The sequence below is a fragment of the Acomys minous genome (assembly GCF_964271855.1).
Source record: "Acomys minous genome assembly, chromosome: 13".
Lineage (NCBI taxonomy): Eukaryota > Metazoa > Chordata > Mammalia > Rodentia > Muridae > Acomys > Acomys minous.
The window spans coordinates 46,671,322-46,695,211 of record NC_140495.1 but is presented as its reverse complement, the minus strand read 5'-3'; the positions used below and the strand labels follow the sequence as shown (position 1 = coordinate 46,695,211).

Below are 23,890 nucleotides of genomic sequence, written 5' to 3'. Positions count from 1 at the left end.
ATATATATATATATATATGCATATTTAGCTTGAAAAATGACTCAGTGAGTAAAGGTATCTGCTAACAAACTCAGTAATATGAGTTTGATCCCTAAAACACTCATGAGAAGGCAAGAACTGACTCCAATGAATTGTCCTCTGACTTCCATACATTTGCATAGTCACAACTATTTATAGTTCCAGTTCCAAGGGGTCTGACGCCCTCTTCTGGCTCCTATGTGCTCCTGCACCCACATGGTGCATTTAAACTTGCTGAGATACACAGTAATTAAAAACAAACCCAAACCACAAAAGTCTTTAAATCCTTTGGCATGGGATAAAACAGACATTAAAGTCACTGACTCCCACAAGGAATGTGAAATTGATTGTCCTGACAGAGAGTCCCTGGTGCAAGATGTGGGCAGAAGAAGTAGAGAGGTTTCAGCTTAGCATCGCCACACTTGTGTGTTTAGTATCCTCAACTGTTTCACACTAGGCCTGCAAGACTGAACATTGTATAAAGAAAGCAGATGCCATACAACATTTACTATCTGGGCATTACAGGAAAAAAAAAAAGACAGTTGCCAGTCCTAGTGTCATACCCTTATCTGGTATGGACAGGGGCTTGTTAAACCTGAATGTAAACAGAAAAACACTCCCTTGACCTGTAGGTCATTTATCATATTAGAATCTTACTGTTGAGCTTGAGATGTGAGGAAACAGACTACAAGGAGATGAGTGGTGCTAACTCCCCTCTTGCAGGTGCCTTGTATTTACCAGTATTATAAACTTTTTTCTCAGAATATAGAAAATAGGAAAGAAAGACTCTGATGTCAGCATCCAGAGATATTTTTGCCACAAACTCACTGCTTCTCTGCTTTGCTTGTGAGTGTTTTCCACATTGAAAAGTTCATTTACTTCCTTAATCGAGTTTTCATTTCAACTGTACTCAATTTCACATGTTCTGATAAGTTAACTAGTACTTGGCATGGGATAAAACAAATGTCAGTGTCACTGACTACAGCAGCCAGTGTGCAACACAGAATGCCCTGACAGGGAGTTCCTGTCGCAAGATGAGGGAAGGAGGAGTGAGTGGGTGGCCATCAGAGAGAGGAAACTGAGTTTCCAGAGTGTGGAGGAAACCTCTATTCTGTGACCTCTAAGATACCTTGCGTTACCATTAAATAAAAAGAGTGAGATGCAACAGATCTGGTGGTGGCAGCAGGTGATGACATCATAGCCTGCTAAGCAACTTAGAGGCAGGCCGCTAATATGCTCTCATCTTGCATGTCTAAAAATGTGACCATTATTATTCAGCACCAAAGCATTATAAAAATTGGAAAGAAACACCATCTACCAATGTGTGTTTTCACGCTCATGTGTGTAGGTGTCTGTGCTTTTGCATGTAGAGGCCGGAGTTTGACATGTCTTGTGTTCTTCAATCCCTCTCCACTTTAATTTTTGAGCCAGGATCTCCCACTAAGGCAGAACTCTCAAGTTGACTAGACTGTGTAGCTATTGAGTCCCTGGGATCCCCCTGCCTCCACTTTTCCTGTGCTAGGCCTACAGCAGCAATGCTGCTATGTCTGGCTCTTTAATGTAGGTGTTGAGGATTTGAAAACAGGCACCTATGCTTGTGCAGCAGCACTTTAGGCGCTAGACTATCTCCCTAGCCCCAATGTCTCAGTATTTTAAACATGCATTCATTCTGAAATAACTCTCCTCTAGAACCATGGCTGAGGGTTAAATGCCACTAAATGCCACAGTTTGGTGTAGGGCATTGGTTTTGCTTCAAATTACATGTGACAGTTTTGTTAACTTCAAACAACCTAGAATCACCTGAAAAGAGAGCCTCAGTAAAGGTCTGCAGACATTGGGTTGGATTTAAGTGATGTGAGAAGACCTAATCCACTGTGATGGGAACCATGCCCTCGGCAGGACTTCCTGAATTGTGTAAGGCTAGAGAAATCAAGCTGAGCACAAGCAGTCAAACGCACATGCATTCACTCTCGCTTTGCTCTTAACTGTGGGTGTGACCTGTCATCTCACGTTCTTGCTGCCTTGACTTTCTTGTAGGACTGTGCTCTGTGTTTGTGAACTAAACTAAACCCTTTCCCCCCTAAGCTGGTTTTTAATTTTTTAAAATCAAGATATTTTATCACAGCAACAGAAATAAAACAAGGACAAAAAAGTCTATTGTTTCTGTAAGTAGAATTGATTGGTTATCTAGCACATCATCCATTTATTTCACTCAAGAATATGACCTTGCTGAATACTTGCATTTATATTAGTATATGACCATCAATGCTTTACTATTATACATTGTATATAGATGATAAACTAAACTCATTTACAAACAAAGACCAGGTATGAAATCATTCACCATGGAGAATAAGTGATTTGATTCTAAGACCTGGTGATAACACTTGTTGGGGTCAGGTGTCTGTGCAAACTGACTCATTATCCCGGTAACATAGCAGTGGGGTCTATCAAAACTACAAGCATCTCTACTTAATTTATAACAACAGTAGCAAGCATGTTGAAGGAAAAACTCAGCCTCACCTCAGAGGCTACAATGACTCCTCATGTTTCAGGTGCTTACTAGGTAACTGTGGGCCCATCAAGGCTTTACTTTCCTCAGATACCAAGAAAGATTTTCTCAATACCTCAGACTGTTGTGCACTGCTCTCAGAATATGTGAGTGAGTGGGTCGCAGGTGGGCATATATGCACAGTGTAAAGTAATTCTCTTTTTGATCAGTTTCATTAGGGCTAGAAGAATCGAGATGCGGGTCGGCAAAATGGCCATCAGGTAAACTGCTTTCCAGCAAGCTTGAGTCCCAGAAAGAGAACAGACTCCTGCAATTTGTCCTTTGATCTCCACAGACACGACATGGCAAGAATATGAACACACATGTATAGTAAATAAATAAATGTAAACAAAAACAAATAATTGAGATGAAGGCTGCCTTTTCTTTTCACTGGGGTTTAACCAAGATTTATGACCACTCCAGCATCTTACAGTACTTACGTCATAGCTTGATAAATGGATTCAACCCCATAACGCATGGCGAATTCATCCACTATTTCTTGAGACGCATCATCAAAGAAAACCTTCCAGGCTTCATCGCCTTTGACCTCTGGTATTTTCACGCTGCCATTAGACTTCACTTCAGTCAAATAATGGAACAGGTTCTGAAAGCGAACAGTGTGCAGTTGTTAAAGGACTTTTCAGGACAGGATAAGGACACTTAATCGTGTTTTCCTATAGAATGCCCTTTTATAACTATCTCATCTACATCACCAGCCTCTGAATGCAACAGGAATATCTTAGATTATATTAAACTGAATATATTATGGGAAATCTGCCTTTGCGTCTGCCTGGGAGTCTGTAGAATCAATAATTCATTTGTTTGTGCACACCCAGCCATTTCCAGAAGGAAGCAGGCATGCTTATATGTAAATGTTTCTACATGAGGGAATGTATTTTACATTTATTAACTTCAAGTAAATTACAGTGTCCTGGTTGGATAATGGGATACTGGCCACAATCATACAGAAGATTGTCACATAATGATACTATAAAACTTCTGATACAGAATGGTAAAATCCAGGAAAAGAGTTGAGATTAAAAATAAATGTTTGGAAGGCTTATACCTAAATATAATAAAGGCTATATACAGCAAGCTGATAGCTAACATCAAAACAAATGGGGGAGAAACTCAAGGCAATTCCACTAAAATCAAGGACAATGCAAGGCTGCACACTCTCTCCATATCTCTTCAATATACTTGAATTTCTAGGTAGAACAATAAGACAACTGAAGGAAATCAAGAGGATAAAAATCAGAAAGAAAGAATTCAAAGTATCACTATTCACATATGATACGATAGTATACGTAAGTGATCCCCAAAATCCCCCCAGAGAACTCCTACAGCTAACAAACAACTTCAGAAAAGTGGCTGGATATAAGATTAATTTTAAAATATTATAAGACAAAAGACAAACAAACTGAGAAAGAAATTAAGGAAACTATACCCTTCACAATAGCCACAAATAATATAAAGTATCTTGGTGTAACTCTAACCAAGCAAGTCAAAGACCTATATGCCAAAACTTTAAGAACTGTCAGAATGAAATTGAAGAAGAAAGCAGAAGATGGAAAGATGTTCCATGCTCATGTGGATCAGTAGGATTAACATAGTAAAAATAGCCATATTACCAAAAGCCTTCTACAGATTCAATGCAATTCCCATCAACATACCAACACAATTCTTTACAAACCTTAAAAGAACAATTCTCTGAGTGCCACCAGATCTCCCCTTCCAGGGGCCATGGTCAAATGTGGGGCACCAGAGTACGTGAGAATGTCATCTCCCACTCTCCACTCAATTGTGGAGACTGTTCTGACCATTGGCTAGATCTGGGTGGCACTCAGAGGAAGGACAGCAGGTTACTGAGAAGAGACTTGATACCCTATGAGCATATACAGGGGTAGGAAATCCCCCTCAGTCACAGTCATAGGGGAGGGGAATAAGGGGAAAATGGGAGGGAGGGAAGAATGGGAGGATACAAGGGATGGGATAACCATTGAGATGCAACAAGAATAAATTAATAATAATAATAAAAAGAACAATTCTCAATTTCATTTGGAAAAAACAAAAAACAAAAAAATCAAGAATAGCTAAAATAATCCTACATAATAGAAGAACTTCTGGAGGTATGTCTACCCTTGACTTCAAGCTATACTACAGAGCAATAGTAGTAAAAACTGCATGGTACTGGAGTAGAAATAGACTGGTTGGTCTAATCAAAGAGCCATAAATAAACCCGCATATCTATGGCCACTTGATTTTTAATAAATGAGGCAAAGCCATATGATGGAAAAATGACAGCATTTTCAACAAATGGTGGTGGTTTAACTGGATATATACCTGTAGAAAATGCAAATAGATCCATATTTATCACCCTGCACAAAACTCAAGTCCAAGTAGATCAAAGAACTCAGTATAACATCCATCAGATACATTAACCTATTAGAAGAGACAGTGAGTAAGAGCCTGAACTCATTGGCACAGGAGACAGCTTCATGAACAGAACACCAACAGCTCAGGCTCTAAGATCAACAATTAATAAATGGGACTTCTTAAAACCAAAAAGATTCTGTAAGGCCATGGACTGTCAATATAATAAAACAACAGTCTATAAATTGGGAAAAGATTTTTACCATCCTACATCTGACAAAGGACTAATATACAAAACATATAAAGAACTCAAAACATTAAATATCAACAAACTAAATATCCTAATTAAAAAATGGGGTACAAGGTTGAACAGAAAACTCTCAACAGAAGAGTATCTTTTGAATGTCTGAGAAGCACTTAAAGAAATGCAGATCAAAATGACTCTGAGATTCCATCTTACATCTATTCAAATGGCTAAGATGAAAAACTCAAGAGACAGCATATGCTGATGAGGATGTGGAAAAAGGGGAACACTCCTCCATTGCTGGTGGGAGTGAAAACTTATACAACCACTTTGGAAATCAATCTGGCGCTTTCTTATAAAACTGGGATTAGCTCTACCACAAGACTCACCTATACCACTCTTGGGTATACAGCCAAAAGATGTTCCACCATACAACAAGGACATTTGCTCAACTATGTTCATAGCAGCTTTATTCGTAATAGCCCTCTCTGCTCTTGATTGGATGTGAGCAGCTGCTTCAAGTTCCTGCCTCCCTAACAAAACGGCAGCGATGAATTGCAACATGGACTTATGAGCCAAAGTCAGCCTTTTCTCCTCTAAGCTGCTTTTTGTCAGAAGTTTTGTCACAGCAACAGAAATGGAACTAGGACCGCCACCTTGCTGACTCCTTTCCCCTCTTGGGGAAGTGTTCTTTCCTTCTCTCCCAGAGCACAGGGCAAGGATAATTCCTCGGCTTCATCAATACTCTAGGGTATTTGGAAAAAGTATAATTTTCACCCAAGAAGGTCTTCAGTGACACTTCTTATGACACCTCTTACCTCTGCAACGCAGAGCTTGAGGGAGCCCAGGACAACTGGTCAGTGTGTGTACACCAAGGGACAAACAGGAACTGGCGAGTGGTCCCTATGTCACCTGCCTTGAGTGTCCATTCAGAAATCCCACCAAACGGCCAGTTTTCCGCTGGGTTTTCACACCTCAGCCACCACAGGCTCAGCACAACTCATGCGACCACAGGCAGGCTGAACCCCACGAACCCAATTCCATGACTTTTCTAAACCCAGTGCTTGTTCTGTGATTCATAATAGGCCCGCCCCACCCCCCAAGGTTGACTTTAATGGAATTTGTTTCTTTAGTTACCTCGTGTAAACAAGTGTATTGGATATGGTATGGCGCAACCTTCTCCTCTCCCTTTATTTCCACATTGATTTTCAGTCGGATGGCCCCAGACACAGCTGACTTATCTGTCCGTTTCTCTGAGGAAAAGCAACAATGTCCTTGGTCAGTTATTTCAAGGAGAGCATACTTCTAATTCAAGTTCCCTAGTGTACTAGCACTGCAACCATAAATACCTGCACTGTGCCTACCTAAGACTAGTCCTACCAGCAATTGGTCAAGCAAAGGAGAGAGGGCTCAGTGGACCCTGCCTTTTATGTGTAAACTACTGGCTCCCGAGAGACTCTGGGGGAAAGGGGAAACACTGTCTCCAGTTTCACACTCACTGCAGAGTCACCCATACTACAGAGGATAGAGACAAGCCCATGAGCTCATGGACCGGCCTGATCAGTGTCAGTGGGTCACAAAACAAGACAGACACAAATATGAGAGAGAGATTTGTGCGAGGGAGTGCATGTTGACAGAGATGATAAGCTGGTGAGTTAGAGGTGTCCATATGTTTTATACACATGTGCAAAATTGTTGGAAAACAAATTTATGGGTTAGGGAAATGGTTCGGTGGTTAAGAGCACTAGCTACTCTTGCAGAGCAGCTGGAGTTAGTTACCATTGCCCACACGGCAGCTCACAACCATTTTAACTCTCGTTCCAGGAGATTGATTTATCTCTTCTTGCCTCCATGGGAACCAAGTATGCATATATTATGCATATATATGTAGATGAAACACTCAAATAAAATAATGAATCATTAAAAACAAATTTAATTAACAAAAAGAAATACAAATTAGCTGCACACATGCATACATACAGCACACAAACATATATATATACATATACATATATGCACTGAGACATTATATATGTATACATCCATACACACCAGCACACACTCTCACATAGATACATACGCACATTTATGCACATATTCATACATGCACACACACATACACACATTCACACACACACAGAGACAGAGAGACAGAGAGACAGAGAGACAGAGAGAGAGAGCTTACTAGGAACACAGCATTTTTCTATGTCATATGACTAAATAACCATGACCCCAACAGACAACACTTGCCTGAAGTGCTGTTGTAATTGTTAAACTGCCTGCAGAGAGTTCAGATGGGAGATCAAAGGACCCCCTGCCCTTATACAGTAACACTGAATTCATCGAGTGGCAATTACAAGCAAGATAATCAGAGCATAAAATTCATGAGGAAAGTGTCTCATTTGAAAATTTCTTCTCCTCAGCATTCTCTTGTTCTTTTTCATACTTCAAAAGATGAGCCAAATTCTGGCTAGCAATAAGATGAAAGCAGTTTTCATATAGCCTATCTACAGCCTGTGATTATTTATAAATGTGATATTAATTATTTGAATGAAATCAAAATACAATCAGTTTATTGAATAATTTGACTTGAGTCGGGGGAGCAGCACACACCTATCAGAGCTTTGAGAGAAATAGAGTCCCATTATACCTAGAGTATAAATATGGTTTATAAATATAAATATAAATAATATAAATATAAATATAAATATTGATGCCCACTTCACAGAGGAATTACATGGAGGGAAGGTCACATTTATAAGAAAAAAAGTGAGATCGAAATAAAATAGGTTAGTGCTGACAACTTCTTTAGTTGACCTATTTCCTAATCATATGTGTGTTTTTAGCCACATAAGATCATGAAGCTTACCTTCACTGTGCGGTATAACTCTTGACTTTTTCATCCTTGCTGTCTAGCAGGAATGAATCGTGAAAATTCTTTCTTTAGCATCACAGAACCACCAGGGTCTTGCCCACTTTCTAGGGCATCATACTTGCCCTCATTTTATTCAGTACCAGGGATTGAACTCAGAGCCTCATACTTACAAGGGAAGAGTTCTGCCACTAAGCTACAGGCCCAGGTCCTTGCAAAATTGGCTAGGCAGACCTTGGTCTGGTCACCCTCCTGCCTCTGTCTTCGGAGGAAATAAAGCTACAATCTTGGCCCACCAGACCTGACTGGGAGACCCCTTGTTCTCAACATATAAGGCATTCTAAGCTAGCATGAAGTGAAATACAACTGGTTTCTTTGCCAACCGCCCTTTCCAGAGCTCCCGGAAAGCTTAGAGCTAAGACGCTACTCCCCAAACTCAGGAGCCATTGACCCTGCTCGAGCACACAGGGCTCAGGAGCAAGCATCATCGCCTTGTGTGGTAGAGTGAATTCCAAGTGATGAGAAAGGGGAGGATTTATAGAAAGGAAAGAGCGAATTATTTGTGAGGGTTGAACATGCTTAGGGATTTTACAGAGCTAAGAAATGCAAACTAATTGCATCTCCATCTCTTGATCTCCCTCCTGGGCTCTCTTTCTCTCTCCTCTTTCCCTCCCTGAAGGCAAAGGACATCAGGAATGAGGGCATGGAAATACCCTGAGCAGCTGAAGGTGCTGACGGAAAGGCTCCTTCACAGCCTTACAGAACACGTTTCCTTCAGTTTTACATCAGAGATGGGCAGCCATTTAACCAAATAGCACAGCTACGTTCCCCAGCAAACTGGTTCTAACCAGGTGTGTGCTATCCGAAGAGTAAAGTGCATGAACTTCTGTCGTCATGTATAGTTTTATGCCTTAGCTCAAGAGGATGGTATTTTATTATAAAAAATGCAAAAGCAAGGCTCTAATTAAAATATGATTTTTGAGTACTGCACAGGAAACTGAAGTTTCCTTCCCTTAACATCTCGGGTTTGTATGCTAGGTTACTTAATAATTTAAACAAGATGGGGGAGTTTTAACTTAGTTTCAGGCTAAGATTCCAATAATGAGAAGAACCAATATTCTTTAATTAAGATTCTTCAACTTGTTTAATGAGCTCCCAACGTAGCCGAATTGTTTGTGTTTAGATTAAGTTAAATTTCCTGTTTCTTTAAGTTGTTACATAATTTAGAGTTTTATTAACTCAATGAGACTTCTCTTTATTTTGACAATGCTTACTTTGTAACCCTGGGGCCATGTTGGATTCATGACCAGCCAGTCCTCAAAATTTTAATTTACTATTTCTCAGGATGCATTAAGAAATCTTTGGATCACATCTCTTATGGAAACTTAGATAACTATAGGTTTGTCATATCATTAATTCATCAGTAAAGACCCCAGGTTATTCTTCAATTTAAGTAGAAATTCAATTCAAACTTGTCTTATTCCTGTTTCCACAATAAAAGTTCATTTAAATCTCATGTCAGCTAAACTTATTGATAGCTTCATGGTCAGAACCCATGTTAAAGCTACATCAATTCTCTTTGGCTTTGCTAGTGACAGCCACCTTTATATCACCATCTGAAAGAAATATCAAATATATAAGAAAAACTTTTCTTTTGAATTTGCTTTTAAATATGTATTTGTAATTTATTTGTGTGTGTGTGTGTGTGTGTATGTGTGTGTGTGTGTGTGTGTGTGTGTGTGTGTGTGTATGTGTGCCATGCATGTGTGGTTGTCTATGGCTGTAAGATGAGGGCATTGCATCCCGCTAAGCCAGAGCTACAGGTAGTTGTGAGTCACGTGATATAGGTGTGGGGATCTAAACCTGGGTCCTCTGGAAGAGCAGAAAATGCTATTAACCGATGATCCACCTCTCCAGTCCTCCAAATACATATTTATTGCTAAATTTTCATTAATGAGCAGAATAAAATAAATCAAAGAGCAGTTACAGATTCCTCAGGCATAGACAAATATCTTTGAAGCTGTGTGTTATGAATCTAAAATCAAGAGCAGTGTGAACTTTTCTCCGAAAAGACATTCAGTTGTTTCTTTTGAGTTTTAAAATTTCATCTCAGATTTTAAATTTTATTGCAATAATACTAAATTTTAATTGACAATTACACTTCATTGTTAGTGAAACCAACTCAACTAAGATGTCAACGGAATCATCTACGAAGGAATTCAATGCGTAACGGTATGAGAATACAGCCCGCGCCGCAGAGTCTCCTCAGTCTTAACTCATTTTCCAGCAGATACAAACATAGTCACCTAGGTTGTACCAGACGTCCATCTCGCCACTCAGCGTCCTGACTTCCACAATTGTCTGTCCCAGGAAGTCATCTGACTCCTTCTTGAAGTGCTGCTTAACTCTGGACTTAATGTCGTCATCTTCATCCCATACTCGGACCTTGATTCGATCTGTCGAGTTGTGACACTCACTGAAAACAGATGTGCACAGGTCAGTGACTGGCAGCTGCTGCTCCAAAGGGCATGCGCTGTTGGGAGCTGACTGTTAGCCTGACTAACATAAAGAGATGTCCATTGCATTATAACCCCCATGACCCCCTCTAGCCATGGGGGTTGCAGGTACCTAGTGTAGGTAGATGGGAGCAAAGTGGGATTAGCTAAACAAGAAACAGGCAAAATTCTATCCTGCTCTGATCTATAGCCTGTAGCAATAGCAGTAAAGATCTTGGTTGAGGTATTTCTACTTTTTCTATTTGCGACATGTTCGTGGACAATATACCCACATCCTAGAAAATTCCTCATCAGAACCACAAACTAATTTTATTGCCATGGCATTCAGAAAGTGGTCAGAGTATGAGGTGTTGGCAGGATCACAGGCAAGTAGTGGACAGACAGGTTCTGGTCTCTGTGACAAAAAGCCTGAAATAAATGACCAGGAGGAACAATAAACTTCTGGTTGCTGGCTTCAGGGATTCCAGGCCATGGTGGGCCCCCTTGCTTTGGGTTTGAGGTGAGGCTGAGCATCGCTCTGTGAAAGGACATGGACCAGAGGTACTCAGTCAAGAGTAGCTAGGAAGCAGCCGCAGCAGAGAGTAGACAGAGAGGAAGATGGAGAATGGCACAGACATGGGGGGCTTAGGGGGGAGGGGGAGGGGGAGGGAGGAGGCAAGCTCTAGCTTCTAAAGGCATGGCTCCACTGGGTGTCTTCCAACCAGGCTCTACATTCTAAGAGCAGCCCCTTCAGCTACGAGCCCCCTGATAATCTGATGATGCTACTATTCCCATGATCCAGTTGCTTCTCAGTAGAGCCACTGCCTGGCAATCAAGTCCCCACCTGCCACAAACCTTCTCTGTGACCTGCCTCATAGCCAAAACCATAGCATCCAGTGTGTACAGAAGATACTGTGAGATCAGAATTGATTTTAAAACAATTCTTGTGATTTAAGAACGGCCTCCCCTCTAGTCAGTTATTGATTTCTACATTTTTTTCATCTCCTTCTATTGACAAAAGTTCCCTAGTATTGCCCACAGGTGTGTGATCGGTCTTTTCTGACTCTGTGTTTTGTGGGCTCTTCCATCCTTCCCTGTCTGTGACTGACCATTCTTTGAGAACAGCTAGTAGCTTGCTCTGTATCACTGTGCCTAGAGCCTATTCAATCAGGTAGCAGGCTCCACCCTGTGCACCCTGACTCTCGGTGTCTATTCCCTCTTGTATAGGAATCTTTAACCTGGGGTTTATGGGAGAGTTCTGGGCATCAGTGAACTTGCATTTGAAAACAAAATGAAAATGAGAGGGAGGGAGGAATAGGAGGATACAAGGGAGGGGATAACCATTGAGATGTAATATGAATAAATTAATAAAATAAAATTTAAAAAATTTTTTAAAAAATTAAAAAAATCCAAATATTAAAAAAAGAAAACAAAATGAAACCATTCCAATCCCCCCAATCCCATTTCACATTCAGGCAACAAATCACAGCAGTATTTTGTCACTAATAAAATGACAGGCATTTATATGTGACATTCAGAAAATAAGAAAATTTAAAATATTACTTCAAATTATACTGTACTAAAAGTATATTTCAATATAATTGATATACTTTTCTATTTCCATCTTTTATTTAATGTATTAAACATCCACTTAACATAGGAAGGCATCCATATCTGTACTAGACTTCAAAATGAGCTCAGGGGGCAACATTTTTACTTAGTAATTCCTGACAGTGTCATGTGTTTCCCATCAGCCTTTGAGACAAAACCATATAACACGAATAAGGGTAACATTTGGGGGTAAGACTTGCCTGTGTGCAAACTGCAGCTCAAGCTCACAATTTTGACTTAAGGAAGGAGGCTTCAGGCCAGAATACTACAGTAAGAACCGAGATATTTAGGATTGTTATAAGCTTTGAGGCATGATTAGCATTTGGTCATCGATACCAGAGCTTTAGATGCCCGTTATGGGCAGGACAGTGTGCTTGAATTAAAATGGTTCATTGAATTAGCTCAGCTCAGTACCTAACTCTTTTGCATAAAATTATTTTCTTTTGCATGTTTTATTATGTGGTAAAATTTCTTAGATAGCAAGTTGTAGGTTAGTTACTAATCTAGAAAGAGCTTTTTGTTTGTTATAGCTGCTTCTCAGAATTTTGCTAAAGAAAAACTCTCTGTAATTTGAGAAATTCCATCACTCATGTGAAGACCCTTCAAGATAGAGGCATGTACCTACGGCCTCAGCACACTGGGCGAAAGAATTGTGAATTCAAGGCCAATGACTTCATCTATGTAGGAAGATTCTATCTAAAGACAAAATAAATAAATAAATAAATAAATAAATAAATAATAGAAAGAAAGATGGAAAGGAAAGGAAAGGAAAGGAAAGGAAAGGAAAGGAAAGGAAAGGAAAGGAAAGGAAAGGAAGAGCTGGGGAGATGGTCTGACCGTAAAGAATATTTGCAGCTCTTGTCGAGGACCAGGTTTGATTCCCGGTCACCACAGGGCAACTCAAAGCTGTCCAGTTCTGGGGAATTTGATGCCATTTTTCTGGTCTCTGTGAACATTTCACTCACATGGTTCACATGCAGACAAACACTTATGCACATAAAACAAATAAATAAGAAAGTAAAAAGAAAGAAAGGAGAAAAATGCAGTGAGATTTTTGGAAATTTGGTTTCTTTAAAAAATACAGAAATATTATGGTTTTGTATTAATTGCAGGTGTGGGATATGGGGCTGCTTCAGGTTGTCCACAGCAGCCAACTAGGATTTGCCTTGTGCTCTAGCAGGGCTGTGATTTTTGCCAGCTACAGGTAGATTTTGCAATTGTGCAATGTTTGGAATTCTGGGGACTTTTCAGAGGGTATGTAAATGCTAGATCCTGGATAGATGGGTTGTTGTTTGTTGTTGCTTATGGTCTGTTAGGTAGTAGTGTGTGAAGAAGAAACAACAAGAAGAAATTGGATGGATATAACGACGGCGAAGATGAAACTTGCCCCAAGGAGACTGGCGCCCCTAATCAGCAGGAAGTCGTCTAATGGTGATGCTGTCCTCTTCCTGACACCTTATTTTATCCAGGGATCTCTTTCCTTTCCTCTCTATCCTTTTTCCCCCCATCTAGTTTTAGGGAGCTCAAATGGTGGGGAAAAGGGGGTGGAGAAGGGTAGAAGAGAAAAGAAACCACAGAGTAGCCAAGTCCAGCCACAGGAAAATACCACCCCAACAAGCCATCGGTCAAATATTTGAATCGGGTAATTGGTGTCTGTCTGCCTTTGAGTTACCTACGTTCTTGCTAAGTCTACTACAAGGTTGAAATACAGGCTTCCTGAGACTGATTGTGGAGTTGTGTTATTAGAGACTCCACTTTCTTTTTTATTTATTTTATTTATTTTGTTAATAATTTAATTAATTTATTCAGATTACAACTAAATTGTTATCCCATCCCGTCCTCCTTCCCTCCCTCCTTCCCTCCCTCCCGCTTTCACCCTATTCCCCTCCCCTAAGTCTATGACTGAGGGGAGACCCTGCTTTCTAAAGAATAACTTTCTTATTTGTTTTTGATACCATTTTACTCATTTTTACTTATTTTTACATGTACAATATCTACATATACCAATAGATAGATTAAACTGTGTGTTAATTAGGTGCACAATGGATAATTCTATATGAGAACGGTTTATAGGTTTTTAACAAGGTTGAGAATTATGTCTGATCTGACTCAAGTTCTGTGAATCTTTAATCTCTGAGCTAAGGTTGATAGTACCAATCTTAACAGGTATTTATAGAAATACTGAGAAAATATTTTATAACTTATTAGAGTGCTGAGCAGGGTTTGATTTATATTGATTATAATTATATGATTTATGACTCTACATGTTATTTTTTATTTAGAGTCTGTTTGTTCAAAAATATATTTTTGGCAATCTCCAGCAATCATTCATAACAAATATTTACTAAATCCATGAAGTTTCACAAAAGTAAAATCCCTTTAGGATACCGTTAATAAACGTAATTTTTATTCTTAGAAATGTGCACATAAAATATAGATTTGAGAGATATTTTATTAATAAAACATGGTAGATATAGTGGGAGGGAGAATCCATCCACTTTATTGTGTCGCTGGCACCTAACAAAGCTCTGCATTAATTGAAGAGGACAGTCCCCAGACAGCGAGTGACAGCAGGGTCACCTCCTGTCCCTGTCTGGTATCTGGATAGCAAATCTGGTGATTTGCTCAAAAATTCATATTAAAATTTGCTAAGATGTTAACGCCTCTGCTATCCATAGGCAAAATGTCTGTATAGTAAAAAGAAGACACACAGAGACAAATGTGTGTGCATGAGTCGTAGAAAATGATCCAGATATAAGGACATGCTAGTTATAAAGCCACAGAACTCACACTGACACCATGGCGAAACCATACAGACCCCTGACCCCCTTGTCACTTTCTGATAAAACACATCTCCAAACTCGTGTCAGGAAATGGAGAGCTGAGATTTTTCACCTGCAAACAGCAAGTGCAATAAACAGGGTTATGCAGATAAGGAAGAATGGCTAAATAACATTTCTGCACTCTATCCCTTTACAAGTTACGATATCCACTCTCATTCCTTCTCAGGGTGCAGCTGTTGTTACAAAATTATAGCAAGACTTTTTCATTAGAGATATAAATAAAATACTGGTCCATGAATGAGAAGTAGCAGTTACGTATAATATCAATACATTATATTTATATAAGCCAAAGCATGTACACATATGCTTTATAATAATGTATGGGTGCACATACATATTAATGTAGCAGAATTAAGAAGAGACGATGCTTTTCATTTCTAGCTTTTGGGGGTTCCAGCTTGGAAGTACGACCACTAAATGACCGTGTACATCTCCGCTGTAAAGTTTCTTTATTCTTTGTCCGTGAGATTTTCGCTTTTGTTTTGACATGAAATTTAAAATGTCCTCAACCCATACGTTCATCTACTCACCCAGCCAGACCCTCATTAGTCAGTAATGTGACCAACATAGTTGAGACTTAGTGAGATTAGATAACGCACCCAAACCAACGCCCCCTGCTTTAAATTCAAGGCAAAGGTTGTGCTCTTCACGGATGCCAAGTCAACACAAGGAATCAGTGAGGAGCCCCTGTAACCCCACTCGTGATTCTGTAGGGGAGAGCCATGGTGTCTCTGCACCTCTCAATGGTTCTATTTCTCCTTCACCTTCATGCACGGGAAGTATTTTAGATGTACAGAGAAACTGCAATCTGACACAGAGCTCAGGTACTGTTCCTCCCAGAATCCCCTGTGCTTCACATCCTACATTACAAATATTTTTCACAGCTAACCCGTGTCTCACATCTCTCCGTTTTCTCATTAAGTCTGGCTAGTATCATACCTTTTCTCTTCTGAGATCTATTTCATTTTTTTTTAATAATTTTTTTTTGTAACTGACTTGAGCCTTTTGTTTCACACTTAAGCTTTCTGGCTTTATCTTCCACTTTTTAAAACCTGTCAAATACTTTAAATGTTGTATGGATGGCCTCCCTTTATTATTTATCGTTCCATTATACTGAGCTATATAAGGCCATTTTCATGCAAAGACATTCCCTCCGCTGCTGCACCCTTCCTCCTCTGCCCCTCCCATTTGTTCCCCTAAATAGCCTCACCTCTTCCCTCAAGTCACATACACATTATGTAGTGATACGGAATCGAGAAAGCATGCATGCATAAGAAAAAAACTTGTAACTAGAATAGCTATTTTGAAGTTGTGGAAATTCACACTGGATTTGTACACGTTTACTATAAATTCTAGTATTATGCCTTTATCTGCCATATGCACAAATCAGTGACAGAATTAAAACCAGAAAAACAATTAGCTTTATATCCTGTTTCATGACTCATGCGTTCACTCCACAGTGGTTAATTTAAAGCACAAAGGCGCTACAGGTAATAAACCTAAAACATGTAGTTAATCTTGTGGAGGAGACCGCAGGGCGGAGTTTAAAGGGCTTAATCACCACAAGATGGAGAGCCACGGCATTTCGAGCCAATGGAGCAGAACGGCTGGCCCAGCTGTGCTTGGTGTACCGGCGAAGTACACAGCCTGTCAAATGAGACGTTCGAAACAATGTAAAATGTTTATGCTTTTAAAAATCATTTCACTTTCAAATATGTATAGTAGACTGGCACACACATTAGAGCCAGCCGTACTACGGCAGAGGTGCAAGGGGCAGAGAGACAGAAGCTCCCTCTGCACCCTGCATCCTGTCAGGTAACTTGGCTGAGCACATTGCAATATGGAGCACTGCAAGACTAAAGAAGAAAGCTGGCAGCTCAGTTATCTATAGGTGTGTGTGTGTGTGTGTGTGTGTGTGTGTGTGTGTGTGTACCAGCGTGCACACACAGAAGATTCTAAGTATAACTTCAGAGATCAAGCGCTGCCCCAGGACATTTTTAGCACCTTTCTTCTTCAGTTTCCTAAGTCTCTCACTGACAGTGATGGAGTGTTTAGTGGCAAAGATTAGATTAAAGGTGATGCATTCTCTTCCTTCACCGGAGGCAATTAAGACAGTGGGTTCAAGTGGTGCAATTTTAGGCTCATCTAGTTACTCATAAAATGCTTTTGGAGCCCGTTTCTTAGAAGCCTGGTAACAGTTCCAGGAAATAGAATTGTCAAATGTGCCTCCGGTTTGAGTGGCTTTGGCTTCACTTCCAGTGATCCTGAGTGGCTGAACTCACAGCAGCGAGAAGACCACACCTGTATTTCCTGAGAAGACCACTTTTCTCTTGCTGTCACTTGGTACAATCCTGCCCACGGAAGCGGAGAGCCTGCACAGATCTGGAATCTGGATGCAAGTGATTGGAACGAATTCCCCATGGAAGAAATGCCAAGGCCGTTGAACTGACTAAGAAACTCCTCAGATATCTGAGGGAGAAAGTGTGCATACATTTGTTCAGCAGAATTATTTATTTTCTGTGAGTCAGCAAGTGGGACTATTCCCAATCTCCCTGCTTACTTAGTGAGAAGGCCTAGATCCCTTTTCCTTCCTTACAGATACCCACTGGAGTGCAGGAGGAAGAATAGGTGTCCTTAATGTCGGTCACAAGATGAACAAAGAACCCTACTAGTTGCTTGCTGAAAGGGGAAAAGGTTGACCCAAGACTAGACTTGGAAACAAACCCAATGAAGTAGACCTCATTTTGAGATGACCCGTCTTGGACAGTAGAGAGGATGCATTCATGGCACTCAGTAAGACCGGGAGTAGCAGAGCTGACTGTAGACGCTGGGTACCAGGGACGGATGACGGCATCTTGCTTGCTTACACAACACCTTCCTTTCCTAACTTTTCTCACTTCCTGCCACTGCCTCCACCCTGCATTGTAGAGAGATGCCTGATACGCTTCTGCAGTTGATCTGTAAATGGCCACTGTCTGTAGCTGCCTCATTTCATTCCAGGTACTAAGTATGAATTAATTTACAAAGATTCCTAAACAGCACAATGAGAAAAACTGGGATGGGTCAACCAAGCAAGTTCCTATATTATTCCTAAAGGAGATATATCTGGAATTCTTGTTAAAATAAACATAGTTTTTAAACAGAGTTTCTTATCTATCCCTGGTTAGCTTTAAATTAAGTATTGCAACGGGCATTGGGTTGATAAAATTCCCTGTGCTGTTTTAACTCAATGAAAAGCTGGCTGTGGGAGGAATTGTCCCCGTCCTGGCTTCAGACCCAAACATGTTCATGTCAAGTAGCCTTCAAAGACTCTGGCTTGGGTCAGGTTGGCTCTGCAACAGGGGAAAGAAAACAACAAAACAAATCAAGAGTAAAACCATTATAGCTTTGGGAACAGCTGGCGGGTGAGCCATTTCTGATAGAAGTTACCATTGTTTCTCCCACGATGTGAAAATGGCTGCCAGGGAAGGAGAGTGGCGGGAGCTCTCAACTTGGAATGACTGTTTCAAGGCTTCCCCAGCCTTTTCTGCTGGATGAGTACAGTCCCCGATTTAATGATGTCATCCTTGCCTGCTGCTATTTGCTCTTCTGCCTGAAGTCTCATCGGAGGGGTACTCTGCTCCACTTGGGACTCTAGACTGGAACTCCAGGGGGCTGCCTCCCAAGCTCATTTTCTGCTACATATTTCTAAAGCCTATTTGGAGACTATATTGACTTTTGTTTGCCCTCTCGCTCAGGCTGTTGCTGGGTGTTTTAGAACTTCATTTGATGCTATGCTGTCTACTTCCTGCTCTTCTATCCTTTCCCCTTTGCTTGCTATATACGTAATAGACTCACACATTCAAAAGTGGAAGCGTGCCTGTCATAGGCAGTTCTCCGATCATAAGCAACGCTTTGTAGCTGAGAACGACCTTCTGACTCTCTTTCCTCCCTCCCCGTCCCCCACTGCCACTCCTCACCTGTAAGGTAACAGGTGTGATCACTGAGACCAGTTGATGCAGTGCTGGGTATTGAACCCAAGGATTTGTAAATGCCAGGTGAGCTCTCTGCCAACTGAGTTACACCTCAGCCTCATAACTTCTTTTTTTTTGGTTAAGCCACCATGGAAGTTTGATTTGTAAATCCAAGCCTGCTTCTAATTTGGGTTTTAGCAAACATCGAAGCCACCCATTTGCCAATACTTAGCACTCAGGATTAAGTCAGAAATTCTAACTGAATAATGTATCAAAAGATTAACAATGCACAATCTAGGAAATTGATTTTGTTTGCCAATATCTTAAATGATTTAAGATAAGCTGATGAGCTGTTTCTATTTCTGAGTTTGGTAGTCTGTGGGGTTTCCTAGCTACTTATGATCTGTTTCATCATTATCCCTTCAAAGGTTTGCATTTCAGAGAAATGAGGATTCATAATGAGCAGAATTGGAAAACAAGAGAAATATCACATTTAAGAGAGAAACATCCTCCACTCAGAACAAAGAGGGAAGCATGGTTTTAATAAACCTGAGCCTTTGTGGCCATTCACAATCTGCCTAAGTAGCTAAGCCAGAGCTGGCTTATTTGTAAGTTTATGGATTTGGCTCTGCTTCGCAATAGAAAATAAGATAATTTGTTGCAAAAAAAAAACACTTTTATTAAAATGAACCAAGTACTAGAACCAAGAGATTTACTTTCTAGTTTCCTTTAGTTAAAAATAATTTCCTCCATAAAGAATGAATTAAATTTCCAGCTTTACATGTTTTTTATTGTTAAAGGAAGGACTGGTTGCTATTCCTGAGCACATAATGCATTCTACACCTTGCCCCGCCCTCTCTCTCTCCTCTTTCACTCCCCTATCTCTCCATCTCTTACACACACACACACACACACACACACACCACTCTTCCTTTCTCTTTCTTTCTTTCTTTCTTTCTTTCTTTCTTTCTTTCTTTCTTTCTTTCTTTCTTTCTTTCTTTCTTTCTGACATGTTGTCCTAGTTAGAGTTACTACTGTTGCGATGAAACCCCATAGCCAGAACTCAAGTTGAGGAGGAAAGAATTTATTTGGCTTACACCTTCAATCTGTGGTCCATCACCAAAGGAAGTGAGAACAGGAACTCAAACAGGGCAGGACTCTAGAGGCTGGAGCTGACGTGGAGGCCGTGGAGGCCATGGTGCTGCTCACTGGCTTGCTCACATGGCTTGCTCACATGGCTTGCTCGGCCTGCCTTCTTACATACAGAATCCCAGAGCACCAGCCCACACACAGGACCCCCCTCCCCCACAGTGGCCTGGGCCTCCCCTTATTAATCACTAATTAAGAAAATGTCCAATGGCTGCACTTTGTGGAGGCGTTTTCTCAATTGCGGCTCCCTCCTCCCAGCTGACTGGAGCTTGTGGCAAACTAACATAGAACTAGCCAGGATAGCAGGATTTCTACCTGTGTGTCCTCTTAGCTTTTTAATTCATAAGTGCTATAATATCTCAAAGCCAGTCACTACTGGGACTATTGTGTTTTGATAGTCATCCAAAATGACTAATTTCTTTATAATTATTTATTACTATTTTGCAAATATTCCCATTGGAAATATTTCTAGATTTAGTTTTCTACATAACACCCAAATATGTATCTCTCATGACTATGCCAAAAAGAAAAAAATCATTTTAACCAAAATTAGCAGAGGTTATCCCATTCTGTGATAGCTTTCTCTGCTTAAGAGATGCCATGACAATAATAAAGCCCGATTGCCCTGTGACCATGTCCCTGCTCAGTGTCGCCCCCTGATCTCTGCGTGTGTAGGGGATTCGTAAGTAGATGTTTAAATGGAAGCCTCGCTGGCAGTTGAGGCAGAACTAACACTCACGTCCTGCCTGTTCCCACTCACCTACTCTATTTCAGAGAAGAAGCCACAGCTAACAAGGTCCCAGTTACAAATCATGCTGTGGAGAATAGGCAGAGTTCCCAGCTACATGTTTCAGTTTACCAGCAAGCTTCTGTAACAGCAGTTCAGGTAGTCTGGGGTCAGGACCCAGGAGAAGACACATAAATGAGAGGTGAGTTACACATAAATGGGTCTCTCTCTCTCCGTCCCTCCGTCCCTCTCTCTCTCTCTCTCTCTCTCTCTCTCTCTCTCTCTCTCTCTCTATATATATATATATATATATATATATATATATATATATATATATATTAAAATCATTTGGGTGCTTATATCAAAATACAGCCAGAAGATTTACTGAAGATTCTTGATTTGTTCCTCATCATTTTCTGCTACAGTATTTACTCCCTAAAATATTTTCTGGAGGTTGTAAGTAATCTCACTTCTGGTCTGGCTGGACAGGAGGGCAAGGACAGAGAAAAATCCCCAGCCAGGGATGTCGCGTGAGAGCCATTCTGTGCCCCCTCTCAACTCTTGCCCACTAGATGATGAGAATAGGACAAGAGACTCGGCTTCTACACTTCCTCTCTGTGAGTTACTGTGAGTTGCTAAACTTGTTTTCATGAAAATATTGGTTTCTCATTTGTTATTGAATCAATATCTCTCATCTTGCTGTATCTAAATTCCTTAAAATTATTGAAATGAAAAGACAAACTCATAATTTCAAAATTCAGTGGCAATGCAGCAAAACATTTTACCTGTAATTCTTTTCTTGAGTTAAGGTCTCGTTTTACAAACCAGGCTGGCCTCTGCCTGGGACTCCTCCTGCCTCAGCCTCTTTTCAGCCCTTCCCACTATAGTGTATAATTTTAGGAATGAGCCACCATGCTACACTCCTCATTTTAGAGAGAACGGGTGGTGTTTATCTTTCTTGGTCTGCTTGAGCTCATAGTAATTTCCAGATTCATCCACTTTCCTGAAACCTTCAATTTGGACCTTTCTTTAAGCCGGGTAAAACTGCACACTGTGTATGCAGCACACTATCCATCTATCTGCTGATGATGTCTAGGCTGCTTCTGTTTTCTTGCTATGGTGAATGCTGCAACAATAAACTCAGTGTGTAAGTCTCTCTCTCTGGAGATTATGGAGTCCTTTGGGTATATGCCCTTGTTTCCAGGTAATATGGTGGTTCTATTTTTAATTTTGAGAAATCTATGTACTTATCTCCAGAACTGTTTACACTCTGACCAGCAGGACTCTTCTTCCCCCGCATTCTCACAAGCACTTATTACCTGCTTCCTGGATGGTGGCCATTCTGACTGGGAGAGGTGTAATCTCATTTTAGTGAGATTTTAATGAGTACTTTACATTTCCATTTCCCTAATTGCTATGGATATCAAATACTGTTTAAATCTGTTTATTGGACATTTCTCTCTCTCTCTCTCTCTCTCTCTCTTTCTCTCTCTCTCTCTCTCTCAGAACTTTGCTCTGGCTATTCACTTATTAATTGGCATTTGGGGTTTTTCTTGAAATTTAATTTTTTTTTGTTCTTAAGGGGTTGAGAATAAAAGGGGGAGAGTATATAGGAATATTATATGGAATTAATATAGGAATAATAGGAGAAAGGGTAGATTATTGGATCTGCTCTTCAGCTATAGGACTATTGTTATTGTCAAATATTTTGATACATTGGTATAGAGTTTTAGATACTGATACAGAATTAATGTTATTCTTGATACATTGGTATAGGTTATTGTATATTGGTACAGGTTTTCAGTTATTTTTAATACATATATGGATATGTTTCTACTCTCATATAAGGCATTGGGCCTTTGCAACTCATTTAAAAATTCAGTGTTTACTTCTAGTCCTTTTAATAGCTGCCATTACAAACTGTTTAAAATAATTAAGTAATACAAATTAATGCTTAGTCAACCAGACTCATGGTCAGGTCAGATACTAGTCCAGCTTATCACAGAAATATGCTTCCTAGGCTAAACAGATAGTGAATAGATAGAAACAACATTTGCCTATTCAGATTTACTGTAGACAGATAATTATTCAACACTACTCAAATATATATATTTTTTCCAAAAATCTCAGAGACCTACAGAATATGGCATTTAAATATGTTTTATTATTTTAAAGATTCTTTGACAATGAGACATGCCAGCTTCCGGCATTTCCCCCAGCCTACTTCAAATAAGACGATAGACACTGAAGAACCCGCACTAAGAGATGGCTTCACATGTGGCAAAGCCCCTGGGCATAGAATTGCTCGTAGTCAACTACAGACAGAATGCTGTCTGATATGGACAAAACTTGGATGCAGGGAAGTTGACTGCCAAGCTCTGCCAAGACAGAGTAAGCAGTCCTTCACAGTTCCTGTTTCACAATTATACTGGGCTGGAAGGCTGAAGATTGATGCTATAATTTTACAGAGGATTTTGGGTGACTGTCCCGGCAGCAAACTGTCATTTCTATATTTTGGAAACCTCTTGCCTGCACTTCCTACATACCTAGGCAATATTATTTCCTTCTCAAGTGGGGTTGAAGACTACATAGTTATAGTCTTACAATTAAGTTAAGTTGTTTAGGCTTAAGAATACATTTTTAGATTGGTGATGCAAGTAAGGGTAAAAAATGATTTAGGTTTAGAACTCTAAACTCACCAAGTTAAGATAGGTAATAGGATATTTTCCCAAAGTTTCCAAATGCATATGTGCTAGACATTGTGAACGCAAATCTTACCTAATAGTTTTCATAATTGTTACTATTGTGTGAGTGTTAGTCTATTATTGAAAGAAAATGAGCCTTTTATTGGACTAAAAAGGGGAATTGTAGAAGGAATCTTTTACGTATTGTATGGATGCGACACCTGTCAATTAGAAAACTTATGGTCTATATCTTAGGCAGGAAAGGAGGAGGTGGAACATCTGGTGGGCAGAGGGATTCTGGGATAGAGCCAGGTGCCTAAGATTCAGCTGGCAACACACGAGCAGAATACATTGTGGATACATGTAATCC

General features: G+C 40.2%; 1 protein-coding gene across 1 annotated transcript in view; it reads right to left on the bottom strand.

Moving 5' to 3' along the window:
* Nucleotides 1-23,890, bottom strand: part of UNC13C (unc-13 homolog C) — a 435,075-nt gene that overhangs the window by 205,806 nt on the left and 205,379 nt on the right. Inside the window, exons 10-12 of the mRNA XM_084752876.1 lie at nt 10,365-10,534; nt 6,324-6,439; nt 3,010-3,173 (exon numbers count right to left, since the gene is read on the bottom strand). Of these exons, the coding sequence (XP_084609002.1) occupies nt 3,010-3,173; nt 6,324-6,439; nt 10,365-10,534 (450 nt within the window). The remainder of the gene's footprint in view (nt 1-3,009; nt 3,174-6,323; nt 6,440-10,364; nt 10,535-23,890) is intronic.